This window comes from Vitis riparia, chromosome 6, assembly GCF_004353265.1.
Source record: "Vitis riparia cultivar Riparia Gloire de Montpellier isolate 1030 chromosome 6, EGFV_Vit.rip_1.0, whole genome shotgun sequence".
Lineage (NCBI taxonomy): Eukaryota > Viridiplantae > Streptophyta > Magnoliopsida > Vitales > Vitaceae > Vitis > Vitis riparia.
In genome coordinates this window covers 21,963,854-21,980,764 of record NC_048436.1, presented here as the reverse complement: position 1 = coordinate 21,980,764, position 16,911 = coordinate 21,963,854, and the positions used below count along the sequence as shown (strand labels likewise).

The window sequence follows — 16,911 nt, the reverse complement described above, 5'->3', positions numbered from 1 at the left end:
TATGAAAATTTTGAACATTGATGTTATTAGTTTCATTTTTAGTTTCTTAGGCTCATAACCTATAAAAACAAATCTTATTTGATAAGGTTTTTAATATATATATATATATATATCATAAAATGCATTCATTATAGTTTATATTAAAAAATTTAAATGCATTTTTAATTTTAAACCCGTTGTGAGGATTTAAAAAAAAAAGACTTGAGATTTATATTAACTTACATTCAATCAATCATCTAAATTAAATCAAATCAATCTAAAATAAACTTGATTTGGTTCGATTTTTCCCTTACTAAAAACAATTCTAGTTTTGATTCAAGTTCCAACCAACTACATGATATGATCAATTTTTCTCCAAAAACAGGCCAAACAACATCATATACCCTTAAGTAGGGGTTCTTATAATTTTGTCATATGAAAGAAAAAATAGACAATATCTCCCTTTAGAACTACCACCCACTAAAAGAAATTTGTCCTGATCTAGGTCAAAAGTATAATTAAATCACCCAAAAACAGCAACCCGTGATAGCTTTAGGTTAGTCCGTGAATACCCATCTCTTACCTAATCCAATAAGAACCCCACAAGCCTCCATGGCACAAAGTCCTCTTTGGACTAAAGCTAAGGGACCCCCTTTCCATGTGGGGTAATGCTAGGGTTTTTCCTCCATTTGGTGGTTAATTATTTGGGTGGTATCATGTAAATGAGAATGCATTGAAGGAAAGGACAAATTGCAGGTGAGACCATATTAAATTTAAGTAGTTGTGTCTCGTGGATGCCATGAATCCACACCTCTGCCCTTTGAATCCACACTTCTTTTAGGGCAAGTTTTGTAAGCACATTTTTTATGACATTGTGTTCCAACTGCCTGTGGGCAATGCTTTAATGGCAACAAATTTAGTTTGTCAATTTGTCATTAATGTAACTAAAAACTGAACTAATCGTGTATGTAGAAGCGATTAATACTAAAAAGATTGATGACCAACTCAGAAATGGTAAGGGTTGGAGCAATTCTTTAAGAAGGCATTGATGGAGCTCAACTTGGAAGATGCTAGTTGGGAGCTTCTTTGAGGAATAAGCAAGCCATGCTCTACTTTAGTTCTCGAGGGTCCAATATCAATGGATTGATGATAATACGAGCATTGGGTTGGTCGAAGAACAAGGTTATTAGTGAAAAATAAGGTATGTTTAGCTTAGTGTTCAACTTTTATGTTTATCGTTCTAAGAAGTAAAAACAGAAGTAACTATTACAAAATTATCCTTTTGTATCAAGAAGAAAAATATGGATCCTTGTGTTTCTTTTTGGTTCCAAAACAAGACTTGTAGATATATACGCTTAAAAATGATGGTTGACCTTCACATACTGCTTTTAACATGTGCATAGTCTTTTAAAATTAGGTGTAATAAAGTTTGATATAATTTATCGATACAACTAAGGATGGGAATGGGGTAAGTTTTTTTGAGTACTTGTCTCACCTTAGCTCTAATGGGAAATCAAGATAAATGGGATGAGGGTCGGTTTGGGAAGTTTTTAAAAGCTTGAATGAGTTTAGGACATGTTTAGGTATGATTTATCTTGCTCGGTCCAACCTTGATTATATATAATTTTAAATAAAAAAATTATTTTAGTTGATCTTTTTTTTTTTTTCCATTTTTCAACTTTTTAAATATAAATAAAATATCATTTTTCATAAAAATGAATTATAAATATTTATAATATATTTTTATTTATAAATTATATTTTTTTAAATAAAAATTTAAAATTTTAAAATATGTTGAAAAATTTTAAATAGGATGGGAGGGATAGGATGGGTATGAGAATTTTCTATATTTGTCCTACCACGCCTTGCCTTGTTCAAAAATTTATTTAGACCAAGATGAGAATGTATATAAATAAATAAGACAGAGTTAGAATGAGGATGACTTGAAATCCTCCCGTTGCTATCCCTAGGTTGGCTCCAAGCCAATAGACTTTTCACAAGTTTGAATTGAGGATACAACTTATGTTTATTTTTTTTTTATAGGAAACCACGCATAAATATATTGATATAAAAAATACAATAGGAGGATGGAGAATCCTTTCGCCAAAGGTAAAACTAAACAATACAAAAAGATAATAAGACACTATACTATGTCAACTACGCACAAGCCCCCTTAACTATACCGTCCCATTGGAACTACACACTGCTTTCAGCTTATATTTTGACCATATCGTATTTGAATTGAGCTATTTGATAGGATGTTTGGGCTTTTATACGACACATAAATAACCCATTAATATGAATTGACATCGTATCTAAAATAGGGCTTATGTTAACATCATATTGAGTAAAGATTGAATAGGTTGGAGCTTATGTTAACCTCATATCAAGGATTGAATAGGACAACTAGGAACTTAATCTCTTGAAGCTATATCCAAACCCATTGCTCTATCCTCTTCCAAAATTGTGATTCAAGCCCCACTACTGGTTAAGGTATGATTCAGTAATTATAATTTTGAAAAAAAAAAAAAACCTATAGATTTTATTATTATTATTTTGAATTTTTCCCTATCAATACAAATAAAATAATTATTCATTATAACTTAAAATTAAATCAATTTATTCTTTAAAACCCCTTAAAAAAAACTCTCACATAGATGCTTAGCCCTGTTAAAAAAATTACTAGGAAAATAATTTAAAAGAGGAAAAAAAATAAAAATATTTTAGAAATAAATTTTAATTTAATAAAATGTTGTTCCAATTTTTTTCCCCTATACATAAAAATGGGAAGATTTAAAAAATTTTAAATAATTTTTTCCATGTCAAATTAAAGAAGCCTTGCTTCCGGTATGTTTGGACCAGACTCATCCAATTTAATTGTCCTTAGCCCAGCCCAGCCCAGCCTATATTGAAGTCAAGAATCCTCAAACTAAAGCCCGGTCCATGAAGTCCATGAGACCTGATTTCCATGATTTTTCTTTCCTTTTCCCTCCATTTTCTCACCAACCAAACACTCTTGTAGAAAATAACAAGAATTGATCTCTTAATGAATACTTCAAATTTCCAGAAATCGAATCACATTTGCATCATTCTGAAGACTGCAGTTTGTTCAAGACTATTTCTCTTAGCCCTAATCATCTTCTGGAGATCTCTATTCGAACCCTACGACACCTCCGCGCCTCTAAACCCTAATTGCCTCTCTCTCGAATCGCAACCTGCAGACACCGTTCTCTGGCCGAAGATCGGGGCGGCAATCGAAGGCAGCATCGTTTGGGACGCCGTGTATTTCGTCAGAATCGCGCAATGCGGCTACGAATACGAACAGTCCTACGCGTTTTTGCCTCTTCTTCCAATTTGCATTTCCTTCTTGTCTCGAACAGGTTTGATTACTTATTTGATAGTCAGCTTATCAAGCTTCAGCATTTATATCGGAATTCACATCATTATTAGTAAATAGTTGGAAAATCGATTGAGTTGGGTGAACTATGGAATCACTGATTTAATATTCGCTGAATTTGGATTCCAATCTGTACAACAAAGTCGGAAAGTTTGGAGAATTTAAATCAAATGACGAGTTCAACTTAATGAAGTTCATTTTTTATTATTTGGCTGAAAAATGGACGAGTTATTCGCAAATTTGGTTGGAGTCCAGTGATAAATTTTTTTGGAATGATTGAAAAAAAAAAAAAAAAGAAAAAGAAAAAAGCATGGATTTCCAAATGGTAAATGGATGTGAACAAATTTGGCCTGTAAAATCAAGGTAGTCATTTCTATGGAACAACAACAAACTCAGTGAAAAATACTATTTTCAGATTTCATTAATGATGAAGGCATTACTTCTCTTACTCGTTTTAATCCAAATGGTTCATCAGTTTTCCTATTATATTCATGAACACAATACCCATGTTTTTTTCGGAAATTTATTTAGGAAGATTTTCATGAAGTATAGCCCTTGCAGTTTCTAAATTTGTGTTGGGATTTTGTGATAATGGGTTTTTGAAGGTTTATTGATGTTTTGTTTTGTTTCAGTATTCGCGCCACTGATTCCACTAATTGGGCATAGAGCTGTGCTGGGATTATCTGGCTATGTACTCAACAACATTGCCTTTGTGTTAGCAGCAGTTTATTTTTACAAGTGAGTCGCTTGCTCATTCATCCTTTTATTTCTAAAGGCCATCAACTCAATTGAAAAACATATTGTTGCTATTTTTTTATGTTCAAATGGGAAGCTGATGTTAAATATCAAATGGATTTTGAGATTTGCTGTGGATGGAGATATGTTGGAAGAAGGTTATTGTGGGGAAGTTTGGTAAGGGACATGTTGTTTGGTCTTCTGGGTAGGAAGAGGGGTAATAAGAGTGGGTTTTCAGTGAGCTGTTAGAAAGGGTTGGGAGGCTTTTCTTCCTGATTCAGATCTCCAAGGAGGATGGACTTGGAACCACATTCTTTTATGATATTTGTGATGGAGAGATTCCTCTTAGGGATACTTTGCAAAATTCCTTAAATTCCCCTAACACTCTTAAACTCTAATAAAAAATGGAATCATAGTACTAATAAAACAAAAACTTAACCATTCAGCCACCTAAAGATCTGTTTTGATCTCGATTTGTCTGAATTTTGCATCTAAAGTTGCATCTTGAACTAATCACCTCAATTTTCAACCTTCTGAGGACTGTTGAATACATAATTTGTTTGGAACTAAATGGCTTGAGAAAATAAAAGAAATGGTTCAACCATTTGAGTAATCTATGCTGTGAATTTGCAACATTCATGTTTCATTTTAGAACTTCTGATGGTTGTTTCTGGTTTTGCCATTCTAACAGGCTTTCAGTTATTATTTTGAAGGACAAAGAAGCGGCATTCCGAGCTTCAATATTGTTTTGCTTCAATCCAGCTTCCATATTCTATTCATCAATGTAACCTTCAAACTCCTTTCATCTTAGTTGTTAATCAGAAAAGGGGATTAAACTGAGTATCTCACTTTCCTTGAAATTTTTAGATACTCGGAGAGTCTGTATGCCCTATTGTCTGTTGGAGGAGTGTATCACTTAATCTCCAGTTCAAATAATGTTGCTGTGCTTTGGCTTGCTCTGTCCGGTTCTGCGAGGTCAAATGGAGTTCTTAATGCTGGCTACTTCTGTTTCCAGACTATGCACGAGGCTTATGAGGCTATCTTCCTTAAAAAGCGTGCTTATGTGAGTTTTTACTTTCTTTTATAGTTGCTATTTTTGGTTTTAATGGTTGAAGCAATGGAAAATGGTCTATAAACACATGTCTCATTTTAAACTGGTTTAACTTGACAAAATAGATATATTTAGGTGAGAGCTTTCCTTGTATTTAATATGATGAAGAAAGAAAAAATTTTGGAAAAAAACTTATCAACTGAATGTTAATATATTCTCCTTCAGGCAAAATCCATTAAACTTTATTTGAACTCAAGTTAATTAGTTTCTTGGAATGGTGCCATATAAAATTATAATTTGATTACCATTATTTTTAATTTATTTTTCCAGTTAGATAAACTTACTCCACCCTTATATTCATAATAATATAAGTTATATAGCAAGTTCACTTGATTATGGGAAGCTTTTATGTCCTGGATGTGTTTAATTGATGCAACTGGTGGAAAAATAGAGACTTCAATGTGTTTTTTAAAATTTTCTTATAAGCCGAGTAATTAGTAAACCTTAAAAAATGCTATACCTCTTATATAATGGCAAATGTCAACTGCATTTAGTTTGGGAGGCTTATATCAGTCATCACACTCCTCACTCTCATTCACAAAACCCATCCCACTGTAGTTCTATGGCAACATCTGCTTGAATCCCTTGTCACTCTTTATTTATTATCTGACTTACATAATGAAAATTGTCACTCACTTGAGCATCCATGTGTCATCAATATTAAGTTCTTGACCACTCTCTCATTTCCAGTTCTAATGTCAATGAAAATTCATTTAAGATATTCAACTTACTCTTATTGTCTTAAAATCTCTTGCTTTCAAAGCTTTTCTCCATAATTCTAAGTCCATAATCCTGCTCTAGTTTTGTCAACGAACTGTTAAATGTTGGAAAATAGCATATACCATGTCACACATGCAAGTTATTGATGTTATAAATTAATTGAATTCATTTCTTTGATGCTTAAATATGTACAACTAATTTTCATCTTATTAATTCCAAATTATAGTTTTACATTGTGCAGACTCCATAGAATGCTTGAGCCAATGATATCCATTGTAATTTTTTTGTCTCTATATCCAGTTGTCAGTGCAGGTTCTTCTTGTTGGAGTGCTGCGTTGTCTATGTATTTTTGTTCCATTTGTTGCTTTTCAAGCATATGGGTACTACAATATTTGTCTTGGACATTTTCCAGATGAAATGAGTCCTTGGTGCAAAGCAAGAGTACCTTTGGTATATAATTATCTTCAAAGTCATTATTGGTATGTTTTCGCTTATGTAACTATTGATTATTGTTTTTGCCCTTTACTCTCCTTCTCCTGTCTTGTGCAATTATTTGATACTTTTGGTTTTCCTCAAGAGTTTGCACCATACACACGTATATCTTAGATTTCTTGTTGGATTAAATTTGCAGAGGATTCGGATTTCTCCATTCCATGTGACTATTGTCTCTGGAGAAATAACTAGTTCCACATAGTTGTATACATGTATTCATTATGTTGAACCATATATAAGATTTTAGGCATTGATGTGTTTGTATTTTTTTTGACATTGACCATTGATGGTTTTTTCTCATTTAGGGGAGTGGGTTTCTTGAGATACTTCCAACTAAAGCAGTTGCCAAACTTTCTGCTTGCATCCCCAATATTGTCTTTAGCACTATGCTCAATTATCCATTATATGAGGTTACAGCCTGAAATATTTTTCTCACTGGGTTTCCGAGCTTCTCCTGAGGAAAAGAATTCTGCAGCTGTGCTTTTTTCTCTGGGAGCAGATAAAAGATCGAACAGTGATCAGTTTTCTAAGAAATCCATCCCTCAGACACAAGGTACCTTCATGCTGGAATTTATCTTGTGAATTATCATTTGATGTCACAACTTTGTTTTTGTTAACCATTTTGAATCAAACTTCTTGTGTTGCAAGCAAATTTGTATCTGGAGTTCTCTAAAACCATCTAGGATCTTATTTTCCAGGTTGACATGGCATTCAAAAATGGAAATTATTTCAATCTAATTTTTCTGCCAGTATGGCATTCAAAGCTGTACAATTTAGCCATATTCAGTGATATTTATCCTGATTCCATATTATTTCCACACATTAACAACATTTTCATGAGCTAATTGTACTTGTAACAGAAAATCACAATCTTAGACGGCGGAAACAGCTTCAAGGAGAGGAATCTGCTGCATCTCCTACTGGATGCAAATCATCAGCAAGGCTAGGTTACTTGTCAGCCTTTGTTCTCCCCTTTGTTCTGCACTTGGGATTCATGGCAGCCACAGCATTTTTTGTTATGCATGTGCAGGTTCGACTCATTCTTCTTCTCATCTGCAATATTTTTAATTACATGCTATAGTTTGCGTTCTTTCAGATGTTGCACACACCCTGAATCACAACTTAAAAATTACATGGTGTATGGCATTAACATTTTCTCCTGGATCAAATTTGATCTCATGAAAATAATGGGTATGCTTGGCAATTTATAGGTCTCTACCCGGTTCTTATCTGCCAGCCCTCCTCTTTACTGGTTTGCCTCGTACTTAATGGTGTCCCGTGGTGCTGGTAGAAGATGGGGATATTTGATTTGGGCATACTCTGCAGCTTACATCCTCCTGGGAAGCTTGCTCTTCTCAAACTTTTACCCCTTCACTTGAGAAGCTCCCGCATCGATTTTTTCTTCATCCAAGCAGAACTTTCCCATTGCTGATCTGGTTCTCACCATGTTTCCCAGTCCAGTTTTGATTGTATGTTCTGCTTCTACATAGGATCAACCTCAAAGTTTTCGTCCTGTTATCATTGAGGTATCTCTACCATTATCATTGGAGCTGGCATTTTGCTGACTTGGTGTAGGAACCAGTGGATTTGAGACTCAGAAGCATGGCGATTTGGGAGGACTGAGAAAAGGAGGAAGAAGAGCAGAAGGGCAGTGGCATGCATGGAGGCATCATCATGGAAGGACAGTTTTCACTTATCACCCTTTCAGGGACAAACCCTAGGGGTTATTGTTAATGCCCCTTTGTTGGAATGAAAATATTCATAGTACAAGATTTGTAATATTGCTAGGCAGCCCATGTTTTCGAAAATAGTTTTCAAAGAAGTTTTTTGCCACACTTCTTAGATATAGTTTAAAGTTATTTTTAGGAATTAAGGGTCCGTTTCAAAGTGTTTTCAAAAAATACTTTTAACCTCAAAAGTGTTTTCAAAAAATACTTTTAACCTAAAAAGTGTTTTTGAAGAAAAATAGGATGTTTGATAAAATTTTAAAAATATTTTAAAATTTTTTTACAATTACTTATAATATTAAAAAAAAATTATTATAGTATTTTTTTTAAAGATATTTAAGATATTTAGAGTGTGTTTGACAGTAATTTTATAAAATATTATTTATTTATTTATTTATTTGAAAGATAAAAATTTTTAAGTGTTAAAAAAAGTAAAAATATTTTTTAAAATCATAATTAAACGCACTTTTAATATGTAATTTTTTTAAAAATACTTTTAAAAGAATATTTTTATTAAAAACACTTTCATGTAAACAATATCAGACACTCTAAATTTTGTTTGAACATTTAAATATGGGAAAATTTTTCATATTTTGTATAATCTGTGTTTAATTAATTGAAAATGCTTTGAATTTATTTTAAAATCTCATTTGATATCAGAATAAATTCTAAAAACTTGTGTTTTTTTTTGTCTAAATTATGTTAAATGCATTCCTGAAATAAGCTGATATGAGGGTGATATCTTGGAAAAAAAATGCATATTGGGTAGTATTTTAAAATAAGAAAAAAATAAATAAATATACTTTTCTTTGGATAAAAAAAAATGAAGAAGAGAAATTACTGTTTAACAAGTCCATTTTCAAAAAATAATTTCTCGAAATTATTCTGCTAAACATAGTTATTATTATTATTTTTCATTTTTTGTTTTAATAATAAATATATATATATATATTAAAAAAAGGAATGGTATTTCTGAGAATCCATATTTAATCTGGCCCTTTCTATCATTGGATGGAACTGGAAGTGAAACGTGAGAGTGGGAGGCATAACCGAACAGGCCGGATTGGTACCGCGTTTCCAAACAAGACCTCGCTCACCTCGCTCCCTTCTCAGTGTTGAAGCTCCAAAGTTTCCTCTCTATGAAGCCCCAAATATCAACAACCGACTGGTATTTTCTCTCTCAATCTCTCTCGATATTGGGTTATTATTAAGTTTTAATTTTTCGTTGGAAAACTTAGGGTTAGGTTTAGGGTTAGGGTTTTGAGGTTTTATGCTTTTCCATGCAATGCTGTGTATATTTGAATAATCAATTCTTGTTTTCTACTGCAATGGTTCTGTTTGTTTTGTCGGAGTCTTTTATTTTGGGAGGGGAAGAAAATAGTAAATATCAATTCTGAAAATATAGATACGTCAATGTGTTATCTTTATTAAACATTCTTTGAGATGGGTGGGGCTTGGATCTTCGTTTGGTTGCTGAGAAAGAGAAGGAAAAGGAGAGAAACTGAGAATTTTTATTTTTATTTTTATTTTAATTTTTTGTAATCTTATGCTGTAAAGAAGGGAATTGAAGGTTACTTATCAATAAAATGAAAAAAGAAAAGAGAGAGCGAGAGAGAGAAGGGAATTGAAGGTTTTTCTTTTTTTCATTTTGGAATCATTTTTGGGGGATTATTTTATGTTGAAACAAACTGAGGCCTTGGCTGAGTTAAATACACAACTCAGCGAAACAATTTTATTAGGCTTAGTATTGTTATGGTCTTCCTAATCTTCTATCTGAAACTTCAGAAATGCGGGTGCTGAAGTTTTGGTTTTCTTATGATTGCAAAATTTCTGGCAAACAAACAAAGTTTAAAGGACTTGGAAACTTTTCTGGGAATACCTTTTTATAAAGGAAGATAAGAGGCTGAGAGTTGTGTGGGATTGTGTTATTTCCAGTTAGTTGTACGTCTATTGGTGGATGCCATGTGTATCTTTGTTGCATATTGGCATTATTTCTTTTCATTTGTAGCATATTGGGAATTCTTAGGATTTTCTAGGAAATCTTGGGAAAGGAAATTAACTTTGGAAGCTTAGTAGGCCATCAATAAGATGTATTTAGGGATTTCCAAATGCAACTTGCTTTAGTTTTGACCCTTTTTTTTGGTGCTTATTAATATTTTGTTTTCCTTGCCTACAAAAAAAATGAAAAAATAGCTTCAGTTTTGAGGATAGTGGTGTTATCTTATTGGGTTATTTGAGAAAAGAGTGGGTTTACTTTACTAATATACTTGGCACTTGGTGCTCTTGTATACATGATTTCTTAGTGTTTGGTTCTACTGATAGTGAATCCTACAATCAGTAGGTTCTATCATAAGCCACATCCCTCAGATTGGATTCCAGCAAGCTGTGCAGTGCCTAGAGAGAGATTATCCAGTTAACTAAAATCAGGCTCAGAATGGTGTTTATTGGCAATAAATCAAAATAGGAAGAAAAAATCTCCACAAAAGTCACCTTCCCTGTGTGTATATAAGATCACACTTTGTTGTCAATGAGATCTCTACAGTTAGAGATGAGGTTCCTTGTAGGAAGATTATCTACCTCAGCCTTCCTGATTGCTGATATTTGTTGGTTTCCATCTATTCCACTATAAGCTTTGGGATGTTCAGATTTCTGTCAAATTTGAGTCCTTTTCCAATGCTCCAAATTTCATCCAGCAATGATTCTTGAACTTATGTACTAATTACTTCCATCCTGGGAGTGCTTATGGCTTTCACTGTAATCCTGGATCTTGTAATTATAAACTATGCACTGTAAGAAGTTGCTAAAAAAATTTGAATAGTGAACTGGATGAGGAAAACTGTAGCTACAGTTTTTTTAAAAAAAATTTATTTTCCATTAAGTTACTTTCCTTAGCTGTTGCTTATCCTCTGCATGTGTCATAGCTTAAAGTAAGGTCTGGAAGACAAGATGACGAAGGTTGACCAGGCATCTGCTGTTGAATCTCGGCGTGCTCAGATGACTGGAACGAGTACTTCGCCTGCTGCAACTACTAGTAGTTCAAGGATCTCCATGTTTGGAGCAAAGTCTGGGTTTGTTATCCCGAAAAATAAATTATCAGGCTCTATGGTTCCCATCTTCCGGGCTGGTAAAAAATTGGGAAGTAGTGATGGGGCAAATGAAGAAAGTACCAAAACGGTTCAGAGAAAAACTAAATGGGGCCCTGATCTGACACAGGATGCTGCTGTCAGAAGAGGAACAGCTTTAGCTTATCAGGTATTTTTGGGGCACTTTCAGAATTATGTTCCTTAGCCTTTCTGGTGTATTTATTTCCTTGAAGAATTTTTAACTTCAAGAATAATAAATTTAAAATCCCTTTTGTTGCAATTTATATCTTTATATTGTTTTTTAAAGTTTCTTGGGGGGTTGGGCTTGGGGGTGAGATTGTCTTTAGCTTTAAAAGTGTCACTTTTCTGGATTTATTTATTTATCTTTTTGAATCAATTTTTAAAATGGGTCGGAGGCATTTATAGCCCCATCTAGTGGTGAGGAATATTTATTGCTCGGTCGATAGCAATCAAAGATTTCCTTTTCCCATTGGGTGCTAAAATGTCAGTGTCTTCCTTGTGAATGGCTCACATGGAAGCTTCCAATTCCAGGTGCCACTAAGTGATATTACTGCCTGTGTGGTGGTACAAATTTTGAGCAGACTCGGGTGGATCAAATTACACTACAGCTAAAGTCAGGAGTACTGGAGATTGGCGACAATCAAGATTCATCATTGGTAGCCCAGGTTCCTGATCAGGAGTTTCCCAGCCATCAGAATAACAGTGAGGTATAGTTATATTTGATATGAGAACTTTTATTAATATTCCTTTATACTTGATTTTTACAGTTATAAAAAGCAGTTGATATTTATAGTACTTATTTTAAGACTTCCAAGCAATGATGTTGGAATTTTCTGGGTGTAGATTTCAGAACTGTTGGAACTTGAAAGACGGGAAGTTATTGGTATGGTTGATAGCTTTTTCTTCTTCTTTTTTTTTTTTTTTTTTTTTTTTTTGAATGTTTTTTTTTCTTTTTCCTTGTTATGTGTGCCATGTTTATGTGGTTTGTGGTGATATCCAGGTGAGATATTGAAGTTAAATCCAAGTTACAAAGCCCCACCGGATTATAAACCATTGTTGAAAGAGGCCAGAGTTCCTATCCCTGTAAGTCATATTAAGATTGTGGCATTCTGAATTTTTAAATTAAATGCCCCTTGAAAGAAAAGATAAAGAAAGAAAAACCCTATGAATTTGCTCTAGCAGGATAATTGCAATCACGGAGCACAAGTTTTACCGAAAATATATGGTGTGCAGTTTGGAAGATTTTAAATCATCATGTGACTGGACCTAGAGCTAGGTGGAGTCTCTGCCTTTCATGAGCCAAAGTTGTTTCACATAATCTATGTGATAAATTGGACTTCTATATGGATTGTCAAAGTGCTATTTGCTTCTTTGTCAAGAAAACAGATTGACTTCAGTTGGATTATAATTGTCAAAAGAAGACAATTCATATATCAGAATGGATAGCTCCTAAATTAATTGGTATTCAAATCATACTCCCATGTTATTCATGTTTAAGTTGCTACAAGGACAAGATACAGGCCAAAAAGAACTGGAGTCAAGTCTATGACAAAAGATATGGCGGCTAATGATTTAACCAAAGTATGGCCCTAGTTGGAGCCGAATGATGAAGAGGATAAATGTAGCCAACCTAAGCAGTTGCCCTTGCCATAAGGCTTTGGTTGGTAGGTTTAAAAAATTGCCAAAAAATATGTAAATATGAGAGAAGAAATGTAATATCAGTGATGTTCCTGAATCAGATACTACCTTGTATTAGACAGTACTCGGTGTCAGCTAAATGTGTAAATCATGTATGCGTATATATAAGAAAAAACTGTCAAACCATTTTCCTTTCTACTAAGTTTATACTTCAATTTTGTAATTGGGAGATTGACCATGAAAATATATTCTCATTTAGTTGACTGGAGGAAAGGTTTAGAGAGGAGGAACTTAAACAATCACAGTTGACATGTCTATTTCAGGAATTAAGAGTTATTGCTGCTACCATTAAGAGTATAGGATTTGAGGTGGAGATTAATCAAAAATGAAACTGAGATACTTTTTGAGAGAGAAGAGTAGTGAATGGCAGAACTAAGAAGATTTTGTCATCTTTCTGATTAAAAAGAGAAACCTTTCATTACTAAAAAATTATTGGTTTCAGTGAATAACTCTCAATTCTGTTGGTCCATGTTTCAAATTCTTGTTGCTAAGTCTAGTGTAAATTGTGAATTTACAACTTATCCATTACTTCTTGTTCCAATGATGTAAGAGGATCTTCTTTTTCTTACTTTTCTTTTCTTTTCATTCTTTCTTTCCTTCTCCATTTTTTTGGAAAAAAGGGTAGAGGGGCTAGGTTTTGCTGGTTCCAAGGACAAAAGATGTCTTGTAACTCAAATTTGCCATTTTTTGTAATATGAGATCTGTATTTGCACTTCATTAACCTAGCTACTGCTTACCCAAACATTGAGTTTTCACTGAAACAGGTGATAAGTATTAACTCCTAACTATATCATGTTGTATTACTTCTGCAGGTGAAAGAATATCCTGGGTACAATTTCATTGGCTTAATATTTGGGCCTGGGAGTGATACTCTAAAGCGTCTAGAAAAGGTAAGTAGTTGTCTGAGAGATTTTCATCAACCAATTATTGCTAACATAAGCTCAAGGCCATGTGATCTTCATTTTTAATCATTTATTTCTCATTTCATAAATGCAAATCAGGAAACTGGAGCAAAGGTACAAGTATATGGTAACAAAGCGGATACAGGACAGAAGGTAATGCATCTCTGAATGGAGAAGCTATTTCTATTTCATCGGAACATTATTTTGAACCTTTTTATTTTCTTTGATCATGAATATATCTTACATAATAAAGATCTATTTTCTCCTTGAATTATTTTCTCCTAGGTTTAATGGAAATCCTAAGGTGGAGCTTATTGACTTATTTCACATGTAATTTATAATTCTCTAGGTTGAAATTACTCCATCTGATGGAATCCAGAGTGCTCATGAAGAATTATATCTTCATATATCAGCCGAGACATTTGAGAAAGTTGATGCTGCAGTCGCGCTGATTGAATTGCTAGTCACTCCGGTTTCAGTGAGTTTTTGTTGTTTGGAGATCATGAAACCCTGTTTGATTCATGTCTTCTCAGTATTATTATGAAGCTTAGCTATGATTCTTGACATTCCCACTCCCTTCTGGTCTTCTACTGTTTCTGTTATTGTTGTTATTGCTATGTTTGTAATTATTGTTACTCATATGTAGGGAAATCCAGCTGCTGTTTCCACCACACCAACTTCAGTTTCTGGGGATAATGTGAATGTTCATAATCAAAGCCAGGAAGTGGTCCCTACTACTGTGGTAAACCCAGGAGTGGTGCAACCAGTGTCAGGTCCTTCACAAACTCCTCCACAAGGTCAGTTTCAATACCCTGGACCATGGTTTCCCATTGGCCCTCCTCCCATTCCAATGCACCCGCCTTCTGGCTTCATTCCCCCATCGAATCCTTCAGCACAAATTCTCAACAATCCTCCTCATCTACCATCACCGTCTTTCAGTGCTTCAAACATGCCTTCATTGTTTGGGCCTCGGCCATCACCAGCAGCTGGATTTGGCTCAGTACTCCGAAACCCATCTCCTGTTCCCCTCAGGCCACAGTCATCAATTCAGATGCTGCAGCGGCCATACATGCCTCAGGCAAATCTGCCAATGTTGGCTCAGCACCCATTATCGGCTCAACCTAATGTTTCAGCTCCTCTTCCATTTCCTGTCAACCAAGCCACACCTCTGGGACCACCAACAACTGGAAGGCCTTCAATGCCTTTGTTGCCTCAATCTGTACCAAACCTTCTTTCAGGACCACTACCTGACCGGCCCATAACCCCTGCTGGGAGCTCTACTGGATGGCCCAGAGTGCCATTAGGCACTCCAGCATCCCTAGGCCCAAACCAAATGGTGCAGATGACCACATCAATGGTTCCTGGAGTTCCACGGCCTGTTGTAGCATCTGTAGCACCACCATCAAATATCTCAGCAGCCAATATGGTATCACCTGTAACCTTTTCATCCCGGCCATCTGCTCCCCAATTACCCAGCACACAGCAGAACCGTCCCATTACACCCCCAACCTTTGCTTCTGTTCCACCACCTCAGATGGGGCCCTCCCCTACAACTCCAGTTTCTCTCCCTCCAGCACCTGTACCTCCACAAATGCAACCATTAACTACACCGGCACCAATTCCTAACCCATCCCCAAGGCCTGTATTGGGGTCCACTCCAGTTCCTTCATCAATGCCATCATCTACACCCCCAACACCTCTGCAGTTTGGGATTCCAAGTTCTGTTTCTGGAGGTATCCCTAGCTTCACTTCTGTAAGGCCTCCTCCTGTAGCAACTCTGATACCACAAAGGCCAAGTTCCAGTGATTTCACTTTTCAGCCTCATCAGCCACTTAATGCAGTCTCCCAGGCTGTTCCCATGCCTAGCAGTCAACCTACAACTCAGAATCCTCTGCCCCCTAAACCAATTATGCAACCTCCTATGGCACCGCAACCGCCATCTTTCAGGGTGGCCATGCACAATTCAACTCCCCCAGCCACCATGCCCCCGTTTCTGAGGCCACAGGTTAACAATCAGATGGGTCCACCTCATTCCCAAATATCTGCTGCATCCTTTCCTGGAATGCCATCTTCCTTGTCTCCCATGTCAGCTCCTCTCAGACCCCCAGCATTTCAAAGTCCAAGTTCTGTTGCAGCTGCAATTCCAGTCCCACAAAGGGGACCAGGGAACTTCAACCCAGTTCGCCAAATCTCCAATTTGCCTGGTCCTTTCCCTTCCAGATCAGGAAATGCTATGCAACTCCAGCAGAACTTTCCAGCTCCACCAGCTCGGCCAGGAAACCCATCAGCCCCAAATCAGCACTTTGGCAACATGTCCTTTGCTTCTCCTAGACCAGCCTCTGGCCCTCATGGAGCACCGCAAATATATGATCCATTCTCCCCGACTTCTGTGCCTCGTGCACCTCCGCAGCAGGGAGGTAATCCAGCAAAGCTGAGAAAACAGGAGAATGACCCAGAGTACGAGGACTTGATGGCCTCTGTTGGAGTAAAATAACTATGGTTTTGGTGAGGCAATTGGTAGGGTGAAATTGAGTTGGGTGATGTAGGGATCCAAATAGAAGGAAATGAAATTTCACAGGTTTCTAGACATTCAATTGACCTCTTCTTCTCTGAAGTCTAATATCTCCTGAACAGAGAAATATGTCGTTAAAGTACTATTCACTATTTCCTCTCCTGATTACTGATTGTATCCCCTTATTTTGAAATCTGCTTGCTTCTTTTATATGGTTCAAAGTTATGAACTAGTCAGGCACTATAATATTGGAAAGACGTTCATTTTTTTATGTTATTTACTATAGCAATATGGAGTTTAATTTCATCTTTCATGTTTGGTTTTGGTTCTCGGTGAGTATTGGGGGAAAGGAAAAGAAAATAAAGAAAAAAAATATAAGAAAAAGTCTGGAAAATATCCTCCAGACGGTTGTTTACGTAAAAGTTGAAAGAAGAAAATTGAATTATTAAGACATAATATTTTTTAAATGCCCTTTTTCCCTTAGAACCCCCTTTTGATTTGGCTTAGCAGCTATGCATGTAGTATACACGCGAA

General features: G+C 35.4%; 2 protein-coding genes across 3 annotated transcripts; both read left to right on the top strand.

Annotated features, from left to right (window-relative positions):
• Nucleotides 1–2,928: 2,928 nt before the first annotated feature.
• LOC117915530 (GPI mannosyltransferase 2) lies at nt 2,929–8,272 on the top strand. Of its 2 annotated transcripts, XR_004651409.1 has the most exons (9): nt 2,929–3,359; nt 4,009–4,114; nt 4,803–4,895; nt 4,979–5,174; nt 6,243–6,421; nt 6,740–6,987; nt 7,295–7,464; nt 7,646–7,903; nt 8,010–8,272. XR_004651409.1 is itself a non-coding variant. In XM_034831097.1 (8 exons), the coding sequence occupies exons 1-8, from the start codon at nt 3,026–3,028 to the stop codon at nt 7,811–7,813; spliced, it is 1,494 nt and encodes a 497-aa protein (XP_034686988.1). In that variant the 5' UTR covers nt 2,929–3,025; the 3' UTR covers nt 7,814–8,272. The 2 variants fall into 2 exon arrangements, 1 of the variants encoding a protein (XP_034686988.1); XM_034831097.1 differs by having other exon boundaries at nt 7,646–8,272.
• Nucleotides 8,273–9,167: 895 nt separating this feature from the next.
• On the top strand, nt 9,168–16,666 carry LOC117916188 (proline-rich protein 36-like). The gene is made up of 9 exons (XM_034832093.1): nt 9,168–9,329; nt 11,083–11,413; nt 11,847–11,972; nt 12,109–12,148; nt 12,266–12,348; nt 13,776–13,853; nt 13,965–14,018; nt 14,215–14,343; nt 14,512–16,666. Exons 2-9 carry the CDS (start codon nt 11,108–11,110, stop codon nt 16,357–16,359), a joined length of 2,664 nt encoding a protein of 887 aa, XP_034687984.1. The 5' UTR covers nt 9,168–9,329; nt 11,083–11,107; the 3' UTR covers nt 16,360–16,666.
• Nucleotides 16,667–16,911: the final 245 nt, after the last annotated feature.

Coding starts and splice junctions, on each gene's coding strand:
- LOC117915530 (XM_034831097.1), top strand. CDS start 3,026: ATGAATACTTCAAATTTCCAGAAATCGAATCACATTTGCATCATTCTG. Junction 4,896..4,978: donor TCCATATTCTATTCATCAAT/GTAACCTTCAAA, acceptor TGAAATTTTTAG/ATACTCGGAGAGTCTGTATG. Junction 6,988..7,294: donor ATCCATCCCTCAGACACAAG/GTACCTTCATGC, acceptor TACTTGTAACAG/AAAATCACAATCTTAGACGG.
- LOC117916188 (XM_034832093.1), top strand. CDS start 11,108: ATGACGAAGGTTGACCAGGCATCTGCTGTTGAATCTCGGCGTGCTCAG. Junction 11,973..12,108: donor GCCATCAGAATAACAGTGAG/GTATAGTTATAT, acceptor TTCTGGGTGTAG/ATTTCAGAACTGTTGGAACT. Junction 14,019..14,214: donor AAGCGGATACAGGACAGAAG/GTAATGCATCTC, acceptor ATAATTCTCTAG/GTTGAAATTACTCCATCTGA.